The sequence below is a fragment of the Ammospiza nelsoni genome, chromosome 10 (assembly GCF_027579445.1).
Source record: "Ammospiza nelsoni isolate bAmmNel1 chromosome 10, bAmmNel1.pri, whole genome shotgun sequence".
Taxonomy (NCBI): domain Eukaryota; kingdom Metazoa; phylum Chordata; class Aves; order Passeriformes; family Passerellidae; genus Ammospiza; species Ammospiza nelsoni.
Window position 1 is genome coordinate 9,179,049 of NC_080642.1, and position 14,228 is coordinate 9,193,276.

At 41.9% G+C, this 14,228-nt stretch overlaps 1 protein-coding gene across 1 annotated transcript in view; it reads right to left on the bottom strand.

Annotated features, from left to right (window-relative positions):
* The window catches only part of DIS3L2 (DIS3 like 3'-5' exoribonuclease 2), a 180,499-nt gene that overhangs the window by 68,860 nt on the left and 97,411 nt on the right, over nt 1-14,228 (bottom strand). The window contains exon 12 of the mRNA XM_059479223.1: nt 2,544-2,656. Within this exon, the coding sequence (XP_059335206.1) occupies nt 2,544-2,656 (113 nt within the window). The remainder of the gene's footprint in view (nt 1-2,543; nt 2,657-14,228) is intronic.

A 14,228-nucleotide genomic window follows, 5' to 3' on the forward strand; every position in this document is an offset into this window, starting at 1 on the left:
ACCCTGAAGTTCAACAGTGGAGTGGGCTCAGCAAATCTCTTGCTTGTACACTGAAAGTCACTCAAAGGAAATAGGCGATTTATTTATGAGCCAAGATTTCTCCTCAGGAGTTGTATCAACGCTTCCATGAATTCAGAGTTCGAGCAACTCTTTGTTACTCAGCCTGAAATTACCAAAATATCAACACCCTGACAACCTGCTGGTGTCAAAAGTGAATGTCTTGAAGTCCTTGGACTCAACATGAAGACAGGCTTACAGTTCTGATCTTTGATCTCCAGTGTAAAATAGGACCAGTAAAATATTATAGGGATTTATGGCTGAACTCTCACTCAAGCTGCTTCACACCTAAAATAACACTGTGAGATGTGCCAAAAAAGAGGAAACTGTTTAGGTTTTCTTGCTTCTTAAAACCTGATACATTCTTATTTCAAAAACTTTTGACTTGTATTAAATAGACCACTAGCAATTACACAATAACTCCCCTTCTGATTCAGGAAAATTAAATATGTGGCTTTATTTAACTTCTTTTGGAGGATTAGCATGGTGCTAACCTCTTGCAGAATCACAGCTGTCTTAGGAAACAGTTTCATCAAAGGAAAGCATATTTTCTACAAGAATCATGCTACCATCTTGTTTCAGACAGCCTGGCTGCGTTCCTTTGCCCATCCCCTTGTTACTTTTCATCTCTTGTAATTAAAATATTGAAAATTTCATCATGTAACCTAGTTTTGTTATTTTTAAAATGTGTTTTCTGCAGGGCAGAAGTGTGGCTAAAACACCAATCCTGACTGCTGGGCCATGGTGGGTGAAGATGAATTGAAGATTAGGAGCAGCAGGTAACTTATGCTGGCATTGCACAGGACTGGCAGTGCTGTAGGGAAAAGGCACTTTGAAAGAAAATTCAATTTGCTTTGCATCCAACTAGATTTTCATGAAAAATGTCTCCTTTCTTTATAAAAATCTTCCTTCTTCCTTGACTAAAAGAATCACATGGCCGCAAACCACCAAATTTTGACTTGGAAATGCTGCCACAGGATCCTCCTGGAGGACAGCTCTGCTGCCCCCAGTGACATCCCCCCTAGGCCAGCCCACACCTCCCACCATCGAGTCATCCATCAGAGAGGGAAGCCAAGGCCTTATCACTGGAGAGACTGCAGGATTGGGAAGACTGGTGCCAGAACTGCTGTTTCCAGGAGATACACTATATAATATTCCATTGCTTCCCACTTGTGGAGAACAGCAAGCACAGGAACTGAGCTCTCTCAGCACAGAGCAACTCTGTGCTTTTGGTGTCACTGCCACTCACCTGGAAGAGACTCTGGCATTGCTTTCACAGTGGTTCCACAGGGAGCTGAAACCCACCAGACTCCCTGGGACCCCCAAAGCTGTGCCTTGCTGCTTCTACCCAAAGAAAGCTATGGAACAGCTGCTAAAGGTAACAGCTTGATATCAAACCATTAGTCTGATTCCACTAGTGTAACATAAATCATTTAATCATCCAGAAAGTGAAGAGAGGACACAGGAAGCTACTGAAACAAGCATCATTACAAAAACCTCCCCAGATAACAACCCTGAAAACATCCAGGAAGGGAAGGGACAGGAAGAATCACTCCTAATCCTGAATACCAAGTAGGACATGCTTATTTATTATAGAAAAGACATCCTGTCATTCTACAAGAGGCTGTGGAGACAAGGACTTCAGCCTGACTGAATGGGAGTGTGGGGATAGGTAGATAATTCTGCTCCATGAAACTGCTTCAACACTCCTCTTCATGCAGCTCATGCCCCAAGCCTGCACAGACACTGACAGCCAGGTTTTCCAGCTTCCCTACATGCACAGTGCCAGTGGTATCTGATGGGCCACAAAGTGTTTCTTCACATTCAACTGAAAATGAGACAGACACAGACAAAGCCTACATATTTCCTTTCCAACAATGTTAAACCTGAACCTGCTCATTTGTAAAGCTGAGAAGTCAACTTCAAACTTGAGCTTAACATTTGATTCTGATAAGCTAAAATCAGTATAATTTCAAGTATCCTTTCACTGCATGATGAAGGAACACCATTCCTCCATCATTTGGGATATCCAGATAAAGTAAGAGTGTGAACCTTTTGTTTTACCTCAAGATGTATGTTTGTTTGTTTGAGTGTTTACACCCTATTCTGACACAAAACCATTTCTCTGAGGCATTAGTTGGACTCTTGGACCAAAGGCAAGACAAAATCCCCCACATCTGCCAATCTGAAGCCCCCAAAAGCAAAGCAGAGGATCCAGCTTGGATGGGTAAGGCTTGGCTCAGGTCAGCACTGACCAAAGTTAGAGGGTTACAAGCTGCTGCTCCACCCCAGCCTCTCTCCATAAGCTCCAAGGTAGTGAGCAGCTATACCAGCTTCTGTGTTTCCATCAACTTACTCATTTTTGTACATGTCCTGCAATTAACAGCCAGATTTTGATTGTGAGCTTCTGAAAACTAACCTTGAAAATGAATTTATGGTAAATGGAAATCACAGTCATCAGACAGACAAAGGAAAAGCTGTCTTACCTTCTGCACCAGATAGACACTGGTGGCCCTTTCACTTGCTACTTTATCCAGGGCTGTCTCTTCCAGTACGAAGTAGCTCACATCTGCAATGTGGACTCCCACTTCCAAGTTCCCTGGAATTGCACAAGGAAGTCAGTAGGCTGTGAGCAGAAATGAACTGATTACATATTTAACCCTGACTCCTCTCCCCCTCCCCCAATCTTTTTGCTTTATGCCAAAATCTCACAAAACCAATACTTCTTTCCACTTCTTCCACCTGGGATGAAAACCATGGTCTCTCAGGACACTCTCAAATTCACCACCATGGTGGCTACAACATATAAATGAATGTACACAGAAGTGAATCCTCAAGTACAGAGGAAATGTGAAAGCCCTTCAAAATCATGTGGATAAATCTTTCCAGTTAGGAGCTTGTCATAGTGAGCCCTGTCCCCATCCCTTTGCTGCCAGACAATATATGAAAGAAAGATGGAACCCCACCTCAGAAGCACATAGGCAGTGCAGGATCCCATTTCCCTGGTATGGAGCAGTCAGTCCCACACACTTTTGGGTTACCAGAACTGCACCAACCTGGTTGAGCCCAGTTTGCTGCTGGGGACATGGGAAGTCTCCAATTACTTTGGATCAGGCTATGCAGAAGTGCAGCTTTCCACTAGAAGAATATTTCCACCATTACCCTGCCTTTCCTTCAGATATGGCCTTTTATTCTTTAATTAGAGTCCAGTTTAAAAGCATCTTAAGTCAAAGTTAGGCTGGAGAGGAGTACTACTGAGGTTTATCATGAGGTTTTGGCAGTAATTCGGTTTTGGAAGTAGTGATCATCCTCAGCTTTGGAAGTAATTAGTACCTGGGTCCAAGAAATTCGGGTTTGCTAATCCTCAAAGCAGCCTATTGACCTTTGTTTTCTCTGGAAGGACTAGGCTGGATTTGAGGTGCTTATTTGTAGAATACTTCTAAGTGCAGTGGGTTCCTAATTATAACACTTGGTTCTTTAGAGGAATTCACTAACCTCTTGGTATCTATAAATATTTTTTCTTTCCTTAATTTTTTTTAAGAGACAAAGTAATAAGATCCCACACTGGTGACAATCCTGTTTATTTATATACCTTGCAAAGAACATTATCAAAGGCCTTCTCTCGAGTGTCACGTTTTTGAAGGATAAATGGTTCATAGCTGTTGTCATTAAGCAGTCCATATGCCCGTGTGCCCTTCTGATGGATACCAGAACAGGATTTCAGCAGAGTAGGAGTGGAAACAGATGAAGAGGAAGCACAAGAGGGTTCAGCCTCCTATTAGTGGGAGACACTCAGCCCACTGTGGCCCAGCTGGGAACTCGGGGAAATGAGTAGCAGCCCACCCTGCAGAGCTGCCTGACTTCATAATGATTTAACCTCATTAAGCCATGTTTGCACAGCACTGTGAGCACGTAAAGCATAACCTTGCCTTTTGAGCAGCCTTTGTGCATCAACAGAGCACAGATGTAAAGGCAGCAGAAACACACACAGAAGGCAGGAGGGATGGGGTTTAGATGTGCCCACATAACCTCCAGCCACTGGAAGGGCCTGCAGAGACTAAATATGATGGCAGCAGGGAGAGAGGGCAATAATCCCATCGCACACCAAGGGACAAATTCCACCACTTGTCAGGAAGCTGGGAGCAAAGACTGCAGAGTAAATGGTTCACCTCAGAAAGCTGCCTACAGCTGTGTTGTGATATTATCACATGCCTTGAAAGCTGCTCTACATGGATTAGGCATGCAAGCCTGAAACTACTTAGACAGTAAGTCTTAGACCAACAGTTCAACCAACAAGTTTAATATTACACACACTCGAAGCCAACACACTCAGAAGGTAAAAAGATATTGAATACTTTGAAGTCAATATTGTAACGTATTGACCCTGCAGGCAAATATTGACTAAAGGAAAAGGAGAGGGGGGTCATTACATCATGCCTTTAATCGCACTTTAATTCAATATGTGCACTGTTACATACATGAACTTTTTGTCCTCGATAGAAAATCGACAAACCAAGAAAGATCTCATTGCATGAGATAATAAAACATGGAGTCAGCCAAGGAAAACACACTGAGCAGAGTTAAATTTCATTCAGGTTTCCCACCAGAGCTTCTAAAAGCTGGGGTCAGAGTGAGCCCCTTGCTTTTGAACTTTTAATGGAAATTCTATCTAAATATTTTCTTACATACATTGACATAATGCAAACTGGCAGCTCTTGGGTTTGTCTTGCTCATGTATGAATCACCCTATCTCCCTCACCCCCAAAATATTCAGACCAAGAGAACTTGAAGGTACAGCACAGTGATCAACCAATCTGATTTCTCTCAAATCATTGCTTTTGAATGTGCTAGACAAAATACCAGCCTAAGCCTGCACAGTTTATTTGCTAATTAAAGTGAAAGAGCATTGTGGATAGAGAAATACTATTCACTAGAATTCTGTTCCAGGTCCACAAATTGTTTTTCTAGTCTCATTAATTTTTATGACAAAGTCACAAAAGGAACATTTCACACTGTAAGTCTCATGTTATTTCCCAAGGGAAAAAAAAAAGTGGCCTGAAAGGGAAAGCGAATTTAACCAGGAGTCATGGAGTAAAAAAGTCTTGTCAAAGAGATCAGATGAAAGGAGTAGAGGGCCAACACCACATGGTCCACACACCATAGGCCACTACACATGGTCTACTTGACCTCCATTTTGTTGAAAAAAATACACTTTTCCAGCAAAGAGAGGCTACAAACCTCTCCACAATGTAGTTCTCCATTGTGACAGACTTTTTATATCCTAAATTTCTTAGAAATACAAGTACATTTACAAAATACAGATTTTTTTCATCCCAAATTCTCTAACAGGGAACTTAAGGCTGCACAACAACTCCTTATGCTAGGTATACACTACCAGTATAAGGTTAGGGGTTTTTAAAAGGAATTTACATAAAAATGTACAGAAGATTAAGCCAGACACTTCACATGCTGCTATTAAAGCAATAGCTGCAGGGAGCATCTATTGCAATGAAAAATGCTGAAGGCACTTGGATGGTTTCTTTAACTCAGGATCTCTGGGACTCTTTCATTTAAAATAATTTAATCTGAAAGTGGATGCAAAACTGTTGTGCCATTCAAATTCTACCACTGAAAAGCTGCTCTTGGGAGATGTTTAGCAACAGGGAATGCAGTTTAGAATCAAGCAAGGCATGTTTTATTAACCAGCTGAGCCCTGTAAGCTCCTCTCTGCAGCCACAGAGATGGAGACAGGAGCATTGTCTGAAATCACACCCCAGTGAAGAGGCCCTTGGCAATGAGGAGCTCTCCTGAGATCTGCAAGCAGAAAGGGAAAGGGATGGGCACTCAGCCACCCAAACCCCCCTTGGGCCAATGCTCTGTGCCACAGGGACAGGATTTGTCACCCTACTGCAAACAACACAGCTGTGAGCCACAAGCAGAGAGGATGATTTTCCTTTCATTTACCACCACGGGGCTGTGAGAATGGCAGAACAGAATGGACCTGTGTCTCACAAGCTCTCTGGAAGCCTGGAGCCCCTTCTTGGAGCTCACCAAGTGACAGAGCCATGAAAGGCAGATCTCCCCCAGCACAATGGGCACACAGTGGTTTTGGAGAAGGTTCAGCCCCTTGAGCTGAGGATCCGGCTTGCTTGAACCCACCCCAAAATCTCCTGTGCGTCAGTATGATGCTAATATCAAAGGAGAGCAGTGGCACCTTGCAGAAGAACAAAGAACAGGCTGTTTCTTTTTTTTTTCTGCTGATGATCTCATTCTCTATGACAAAACAGCTCAGAAAACTTATTTCCTTCTTTATTGAAAAAATTATAAACAAAAAGGGATTAGTAAGAAGGAGCTGGAAGAGAAGGAAAAGGCATTTTCAGCCTGTAAATGCTTCATAAGAACTGTCAACCCAGCAGGGCACGTCAAGCACTTGCCCCTGGAATTAGAAAGTTGAGTTGAATGCATTTGAACAGTATGTGAGGGAACACACTGGAAGTAAATCCCTCCTCTCTCTCTTCAGCAACCCTACTCAGTCATAGCACAAATCCAGAGACAAAGCAATTTCACTTCAAACCCTAGCATATGTGAATTTTAGGGCCATATAACTGAAAAACACAGCTCTTCAACGATAAAACATCAGAAAGTATTTCTCTACCATGCAGACACTCCCCCATTTATTTCCATCTCACCTTCAAGCATCATCATTCTCAGGAGGGAACTCAAACATGAGCAAATGTGTGAAGTCAACTTAAAATCAAATGCCAGGGTTTTTGGTATATCACTGCTTCCCACACGGTCTTCACCTTTCAGTGAGACAGAGAAGAGTTCAAAGCAAATTGCAAAGTGTTTGCTGTATCCAGAAAACAGCCAACTCCCCACCTGCTGCCAGCAGTTCAAGGCAGTCCCAAGCTGTTCCCTGGTTAGACCAAACTCTTGCAGCAAATAATTACAGCTCTTCCCATTCCACAAGCCCTGGGGGTTTGATGCGGCTGCTCTTATCTGCTATGCAATACTTAGCACCTTGCAAAAGTATGAAAAGCTTGCATAAAGAGAGAGAAATGAGGCCTTTAACCTACATGCACATTTTGGTGCTATTGGCAGTGCTGCAGAAGATCAAGAGTCTTCATCAAGTGGCAGGACAGTGTCTGCTACAGAGGGTCACAGTTACAGAGGGGACAGCCAGAGGGGCTGCACACCATAAGGGGGTGGTCATAAACCCAGTGTAAGCTGCACTGAAGCAGAAATTGGCACCAGGACTTGGGGAAGCTGCTGGAACCAGGAAGGGCCCATCACAGACCTTCAACACACACACCTTTAAATGAATGACATGACCCAAATATTTCTGCTTCTTTTTGGCATATGTATGAACACATACAGCTCAAGCGTTATAGAAGTGAACATCTTGGGATAGAGAGAGAAGAAATGAGAGAAAAAAGAATGACTGGTAAGGAGAGAAGAGCAAGTGGGAAAACCAAGAAAGTGCAAGACAGAGAAGTGGAGGAGAAGAGTTTAATAAAAAATAAAAGTGGAACCGTGGAAAGAGCAAGTTTTTTGTCTGCTCTGGAGTCTGAAGACAAAGGTGGGTGGCTTTAATTCTCAGTTGAGGTTACTTTTCCACCAAAGGAAGCCAAGTTGTTGTTCAAGAAAGCAGACTGTGTGTTTTACTTATTTTGAAATAACAAGGAAACTGCTTAAATTTTACTTTGCGTGCCCTAGGGCCATTTTGCTTTTTGAAGACACAGTGCAACTGAGCATAAGAAACCAAGAAACCAAATTTTTAAAATTATCACATGATGGCCCTTTAGCCAACTGAAATGCAACCAATTGCACCCTTTTTTGGGTAAGCAACAGCTTTTTCCTTCTCTAAAGGTCTCTTCCTTGACATAACCTCACAAGAAGACTCTGGCAAAAGGATCAGATCCTGTATCTTGAGAGCAGGACAGGTCCCCAGAGCACAGAGCAGCAACTCCATCCAAACATTTCCATCCACTTTGTAAATGTTGCAACAATTTCAAAACTGAAAAACTGTCTGCCCAAACAAACAACAAATATCTCTAAAGGGTAACAATCAAAAAAATGCTGCATGCTATCAAACCCCTCTGCCACTGGTTTGTGTGAAAAATGTCCCTCAGAAATAACCAAATTCACCTACAAGTGACAGAGAGACTTAGACCATCAGGAACAGCCTGGCCAAGGTTTCAAGAAATTTCAACTCTTCTTTGAACTATGCTTGGTCACTTTTTTGGGGTCTGTAGCACCTGGAGAGGTGGCCAAGGTCAGACCCTTGACATTCACATGGCACACTGTGGGACATGCACTGTGCCAGCATCAGGCTGCAGAGCGCTGGCTGGGTCTGGAGTTTTTCTTTGCTTCTTAAATCACAATTAAAACCTTCAACCTTCATCCTCTCCTTGAGGAGCTAGGCTGATAATAAAACCTGTGACTTTTCTTATTTAACTGCTCAAACTCAGGAGCTGGGAGATGGACCAAATCCCCAACATGGGCAGAACTGAGAATGGCCCCAGTTACTCCAAACTGAGAAACAGCACGAGATCACAAGAGAAGAGAGGAAAAAACCCAAAAACATCTTTACATGTTGACTCTCCCATAAAAGTCTAGGCACTTCCTCAACTCCCACAAGCATCTGAGAAACTACTGACAGGAATGGCGACGTTGCAAAGTGATGCTTTTAGCAGTTCTAAGAGAAGAAAAAAATATTTGTTTTTCTCAAAAACAAACCATAACAGGGTATTTGTTACTTTCTTTTTTTCTTCAAGTTAAAAAGTCAATGTTGGACATCATTGAAACTAAAATCCAGAATAACATGATTCTTAAGGTACTGTTTTATTCTGACCTTTGGCCGCATTGTCCCTTGCATCAACTGAATGTTACAGAGACAACTACAATTGTACAAACCAATTTCTGACTGGCTCTAGGTGAGGTCCAAAACAAAACTCATCTGTTCATTAAGTGCAGCAAAGGACAAGTGAAGATGAAAAGCAGAAATATTTTCTAGAGTTCTCCATGAGCCATCAGCAATCCTTAAAACAGTTTCAGAATTATGAGACTATGTCTATTACTAAATTAAATTCTGGAAGCAGGTCTTTCATGTGAATTGCATAAAATTTTTGTCTGCAGCAGCTAATAAATTCAGCAATGTCCTAAAACCACTTTATATAATTTTAAAGCCACATTTTATACCTCAAAACAAAGCCAGGACACCTTCACAGGGTGGCATTTCATGCACTATGCACTACAGAGCCCTGAGTTTTACACACAGACCAGCACAAGCCCCCGCAGGAAAGGTGACTCTCCACATCTGAAGGGGATACTCAGAGATGGCTCTTGGTCAGCATGAGGCTCTCTCAGGAGTGCAGGAAGGTCAATCCTCCCATGGGAACACAGGGCAGATCTTTGTGCTGGTGGTGTTCCCCGACTTCCAACCTCCCATGAGCTGGAGACGCCAACCAGCTCCAGACCTCACGGATGGTATCACACCACCAGGCAGAGTAACACAACGAGCTGCTTGGTGAGCAAACCCACATCAGCTCTTCCTCATCTTGTGACAGAAGATGCTGCCACCCAGAAGGCACCTACTACCTACACCTGACCTGAAAACTACTTTAAAAACTGATGCAATAACTCTGGAGAAGAATGAAAGAGCCCTTCTGTGCAAGCACTACTACTGCACCATTAAGTTGGATACTTACACAAGGAGGGAATTCTCCTGAGGGAAAACCACTAAATTCTCAGGACAGAATTCACAGAGCATGTACAAGATAAAACATTTAATTGCAGACTGAAGGACATAGGCAATGATATCTAACGGAATAAGCATACTGAATAAGGATTTTTTTCACACTGCTGAGCAAGATACGAGCAGGAAAATACAGATACAAATGCGGCACAAGTATTGCAACAGTAAAAAATCAGGAAAGAGCACAGAACAATTGGGGACAAACAGTATAATGATGGAAAACAAAGGGAACGTGACATTCCTTTGATGTATCGAATGTGTCCATTGGAAGACTGAGACCAGACACAGTGGTTCCAGCAGTGCCTGTGTCCCACCTTCTGGCCATGCAGCTTTTGTCCCCATTCCTGTGCTGGCACCTGCTTACATTGAAGAGGTTCACAGCAGAGCTGATTTCCTCTGTGCCTGCATGAGTGCTAAACAGACCGTGTGAGGTGCCAAAGACAAAAGTTCCACCATGGTAAACTGTATCAACTTCTTTGCAAGACTCAAGGAATTAACAACTTAAGAGAAGCTACAAATCCCAAACACATCAGATTTATCCACTGAATGCCGTCACTAATTATATGGTCACATTTGGGAGAACCTCTAGTTGACTACTTAAAACTTAGACCCAGCATGAATCTTTGTCATGCAGACTCAAATTCAACATTTGGAGGATGGATCTTCCACCCTTCATCAAGACAAGATGTCAAGACATCAGCACACACAGGCAATGGCTGTGCTGCTGTGACTCAGGTTCCTGGCTCAGAAAACAATCTCTGCTGGTGGGGAAGAGTGACCAAGGCAGACTGTCCTGAGGTCTCTCAGCAGCCTCTCAGCAGTGAGGTTTGCAGCCAACATGATGAAGGTAAAAGGACAATTTCTGGCATTCACATCATCAATTGTTTGTATTCCAAGACTGATTTAAGAGGCTCTATCAGGAAATCAGCAGTCTTTGAATTTAAAGAGATGGGAAGTGACACTCAGCAGCTTTGAGATGTATTTTTGGGTGTAGGATATCATCCTGTTCGTGAAATTAAGGTTTAGAGTGGGGAGGGACCAGCCTTTCTGTACTGCTAGGTCAGTCCCTTCTGTGATATCTCTACTGTACTCAGTAATCCAAGGCTGAGTGAGCATTCCAGGCATTCAAAGAGACCTTGGGATGCAGTGCTAGGCCAAACACATACAATGTACTTCCACAGAACAGCCTTGACATTTCTTCAACTTCTTTGGAGATAGAATTAAGCCACTGAGATTTCAATTTTAGCCATCTAACTGTTTTGTTTATTTTTGGAAAGATTTCCAAAACATTTCCATCTGCACTTGGTTTTACATCTTTCTGTGTATGCAGCATAACAGTCGACTGTCAAGAAATACCGTAATGAATTACAGTGTAAGATGTTTTTTCTGTTCCTCTGGGTTCTGAAACCCTGCACTGGAATACATAACAAGTTAAAACAATATCCCAGTGATTCTGACCGATCCTGCCATTTCATAAAGTTGATAATGAAGATAATATTCAGCAGTAACTCCTTTGCTGCCTACATGTAACAGAACATGTGACTGAAGATAACCATGTGGGATGTACTGCCAGCTATTTGTACTGTTCTAAAGTTTATCTGCCTCACATAGCTTCTGTCTTTCTTTTGATACATTCACTGAAAAGTCCTGTTCTCTCTACATCTGTCTGGTCATCCCCTATCATTTGTGGTTCTTCTCCAAAGACTCTCCTGGTCCTTGGAGTTCTTTTTTATGAATGGAAATCGTAGGCAAAATGCTTTTAGATCTGTTTGTGCTAAAATTTCTGGATCTTCTTTCCATTATCTATCTACTTAAAGGCATTCTCTTTTTTTTTTCTCTTCAATATACAATCAGACACTCTCTTTTTTTTAAGTTTTTATCCACAAATACCAATGAGATCCACCAGGACACAAAATCCTGCGCCTCTAAATCTTTGGGGAATTGTCCCAGGTCCTGAATTCATGAACTGAAAAGATCCGGAAGGTGGCTTTGCCCAGAGCATCTCTCCTCCCTGCAGAAAAGTAAACTCACTTTTATGAGTAATTCTACTGGTATTTGCACATCTGTTTGTATGTTCTGCAGCCACAGTCTTTGTTACCTTAGTCCTTCTCACACAATATATCTTTTATTTTGTTTTAATCCCATGTCTCTTTGCTACATGGCTTTCTTTGCATACCGTAAAAAAAAAAAAAAACCAAACCCAAAAGCCACAAACAACTTTTGGGATAAGGATGAAATATTTATAAAATATTTATATATGGATTACTAATCACAAACCCTGCCCAAATTTTGCTTAACCAAGCTTTTAATCAACCTCCTCACAAGCAGCTTTCAAATACATGCAAAAAAAAAAAAGTTTTAACAAATTATGTTCTAGCAATCAATGCTCTAACTAAATCCAAACTTCCTTAATCACCCCAGTACCTTAACACCCAGTTTAATGCACTTGTCTGGGGATTTGGCTCAGTCTATTTCCCTTTCAGCCACCAGCAGTTTGGAGCAACCTGCCCTATTCCCAGGGGAACTGAGGGGAGCCCCACGTCATTAAGTTGTCCCACCAACTTCAAGAGAGATATTTGATGGAGAAAAGCTGACTCAATTCAGCCCTGATTCCATTCAACCCTGCACTTGGAAATTGGAAGTGATGTGTGTTTCCTCACACAACCCCATGTTACCTCAAAAAAAGAGACAGAATATACTGCACACACTGCAGCTCCCAGCATTACACATGAGCCTGCTGTGGGGCACAGCAGGGATCTGCATTTGGCAGAGAGCTGAGAGCATTCTGCATATTTCAATGAATCTGCAACCACAAGCCCTCAATAGGAAGAAAGAATATGTACCTCTTTCTAATCACTGCAATATGTCTTTTTCAATCTCCTGGTGACACAACAAAACATCCCCAGATTAACCAGCAGGTAACAGGAGAGATGAGCTAATTACATCTGATACTAAAGTAAAATTTGACCAAATGTTACACACAATCCCACTCCTGGCAGATCTTATTTTACCCATATTTGACTCCTGCAGTAAGCCTAAGCAATTTGCAGTTTATGATCATTTAACATTTGAATCATACATCAATGTGTTTCTGTCATTTTCTCTGCAGGTCTGGTGTCTGTTCAGCTTAAATAGCTTACAAAGAAGGAAGCATAGTAATTTCATCAATTATTTTTGGTAAATAAATCCATGCTCATTTCAAAAGTAATTTTTGATCCAACACTAGTTTGTTCTTCGGTGTTTATCTTAAGCAAAGATTTACAAACTTACAAAAATATTTACTCCATTTACAAACTCTCCTGAAACTCTGTCCTGCAGGGACCAAGGGGATTTGCTGAAGGGTCCTGTACCACATTTTGCTAGAGCAAATACCACCCTGCAGTCCTTAAGTGGCCAGGGAGACAAAGCTGAACAGAGGAGGGAATATTTACATCTTAAAAGTAAAATATAAGTGCACAGAACTTTGCAAAATTAAAACATCCTAAGTGTTTGCAAACTATACAATGAAAGAATGAAGGTCAAAGGAGAGGAAGAGCAGATGGCCTCCTGAAATGGTAGAGAATATCTTGGGGCTACCAGGGCTCTACAGGTATTTTTCAAGCGCAAGATTCTGGAGCTCACACACCAGGAGATGTCTACTAAGCTGTCCAGGTCTAAGAAAGGCAGCCCCAGAGCCTGGAGGCCTGCAGTGGACAAGGGAGAATTTTAACAATATTTGGCAAAACATTAGTGGGCTTTACCAAAACATGTGAAATAGGCTCCTTGAACAGAGATCTAAGTCTCAATCTCTGCAGATCTGTTCCCAAAAACCACAGCTCACAAGGAACTTTGTGCTAAGCAGAAAGGTCATGCTGCTCTCTTCCCAGGTTTGGGTCACAAAGAGGAGTTCTCTTCTTTGCTTATACTCCATTATGACACCTACAGAAACATAATGTGTTTGCTGTTTCTATCCCATTTCCCTTAGGTACATCAGATTAAAATTCACCAACAGATTGAATGGATTTAAGGAAAACAGAAAGAAAGAGGGGGCTGCAAACTGCAGAAGCCTCATTTGTTTAGGTCATCAGGCAAACACTGGGAAGAGTCAATGATTGTATCTATTTATGGCCTCACTCCAAAATGCAGACAGCTAAGGAAACCAGGGCAAAGAGTCTGCAGAATATATTTCTATTCTGCAGCACAACAACTCCTCCTAAAAATGATGTAAATTACTTGAACTTAAATTACTTTGTAAAAGACTGTAAGAATACAGGAATGAAAGAAAAAGCACAAGTGAAAAGCATGTTAGTTATTAATATACAAATAAAAGATGTACAGAGCTCTGTCAGTACAGCCCAAAGCACTGCTTTGAGATCAGCAGCAAAAGACAAGCCCTCAGAAATACCTCCCCATAATTTCTGCTGCATCTTTTCCC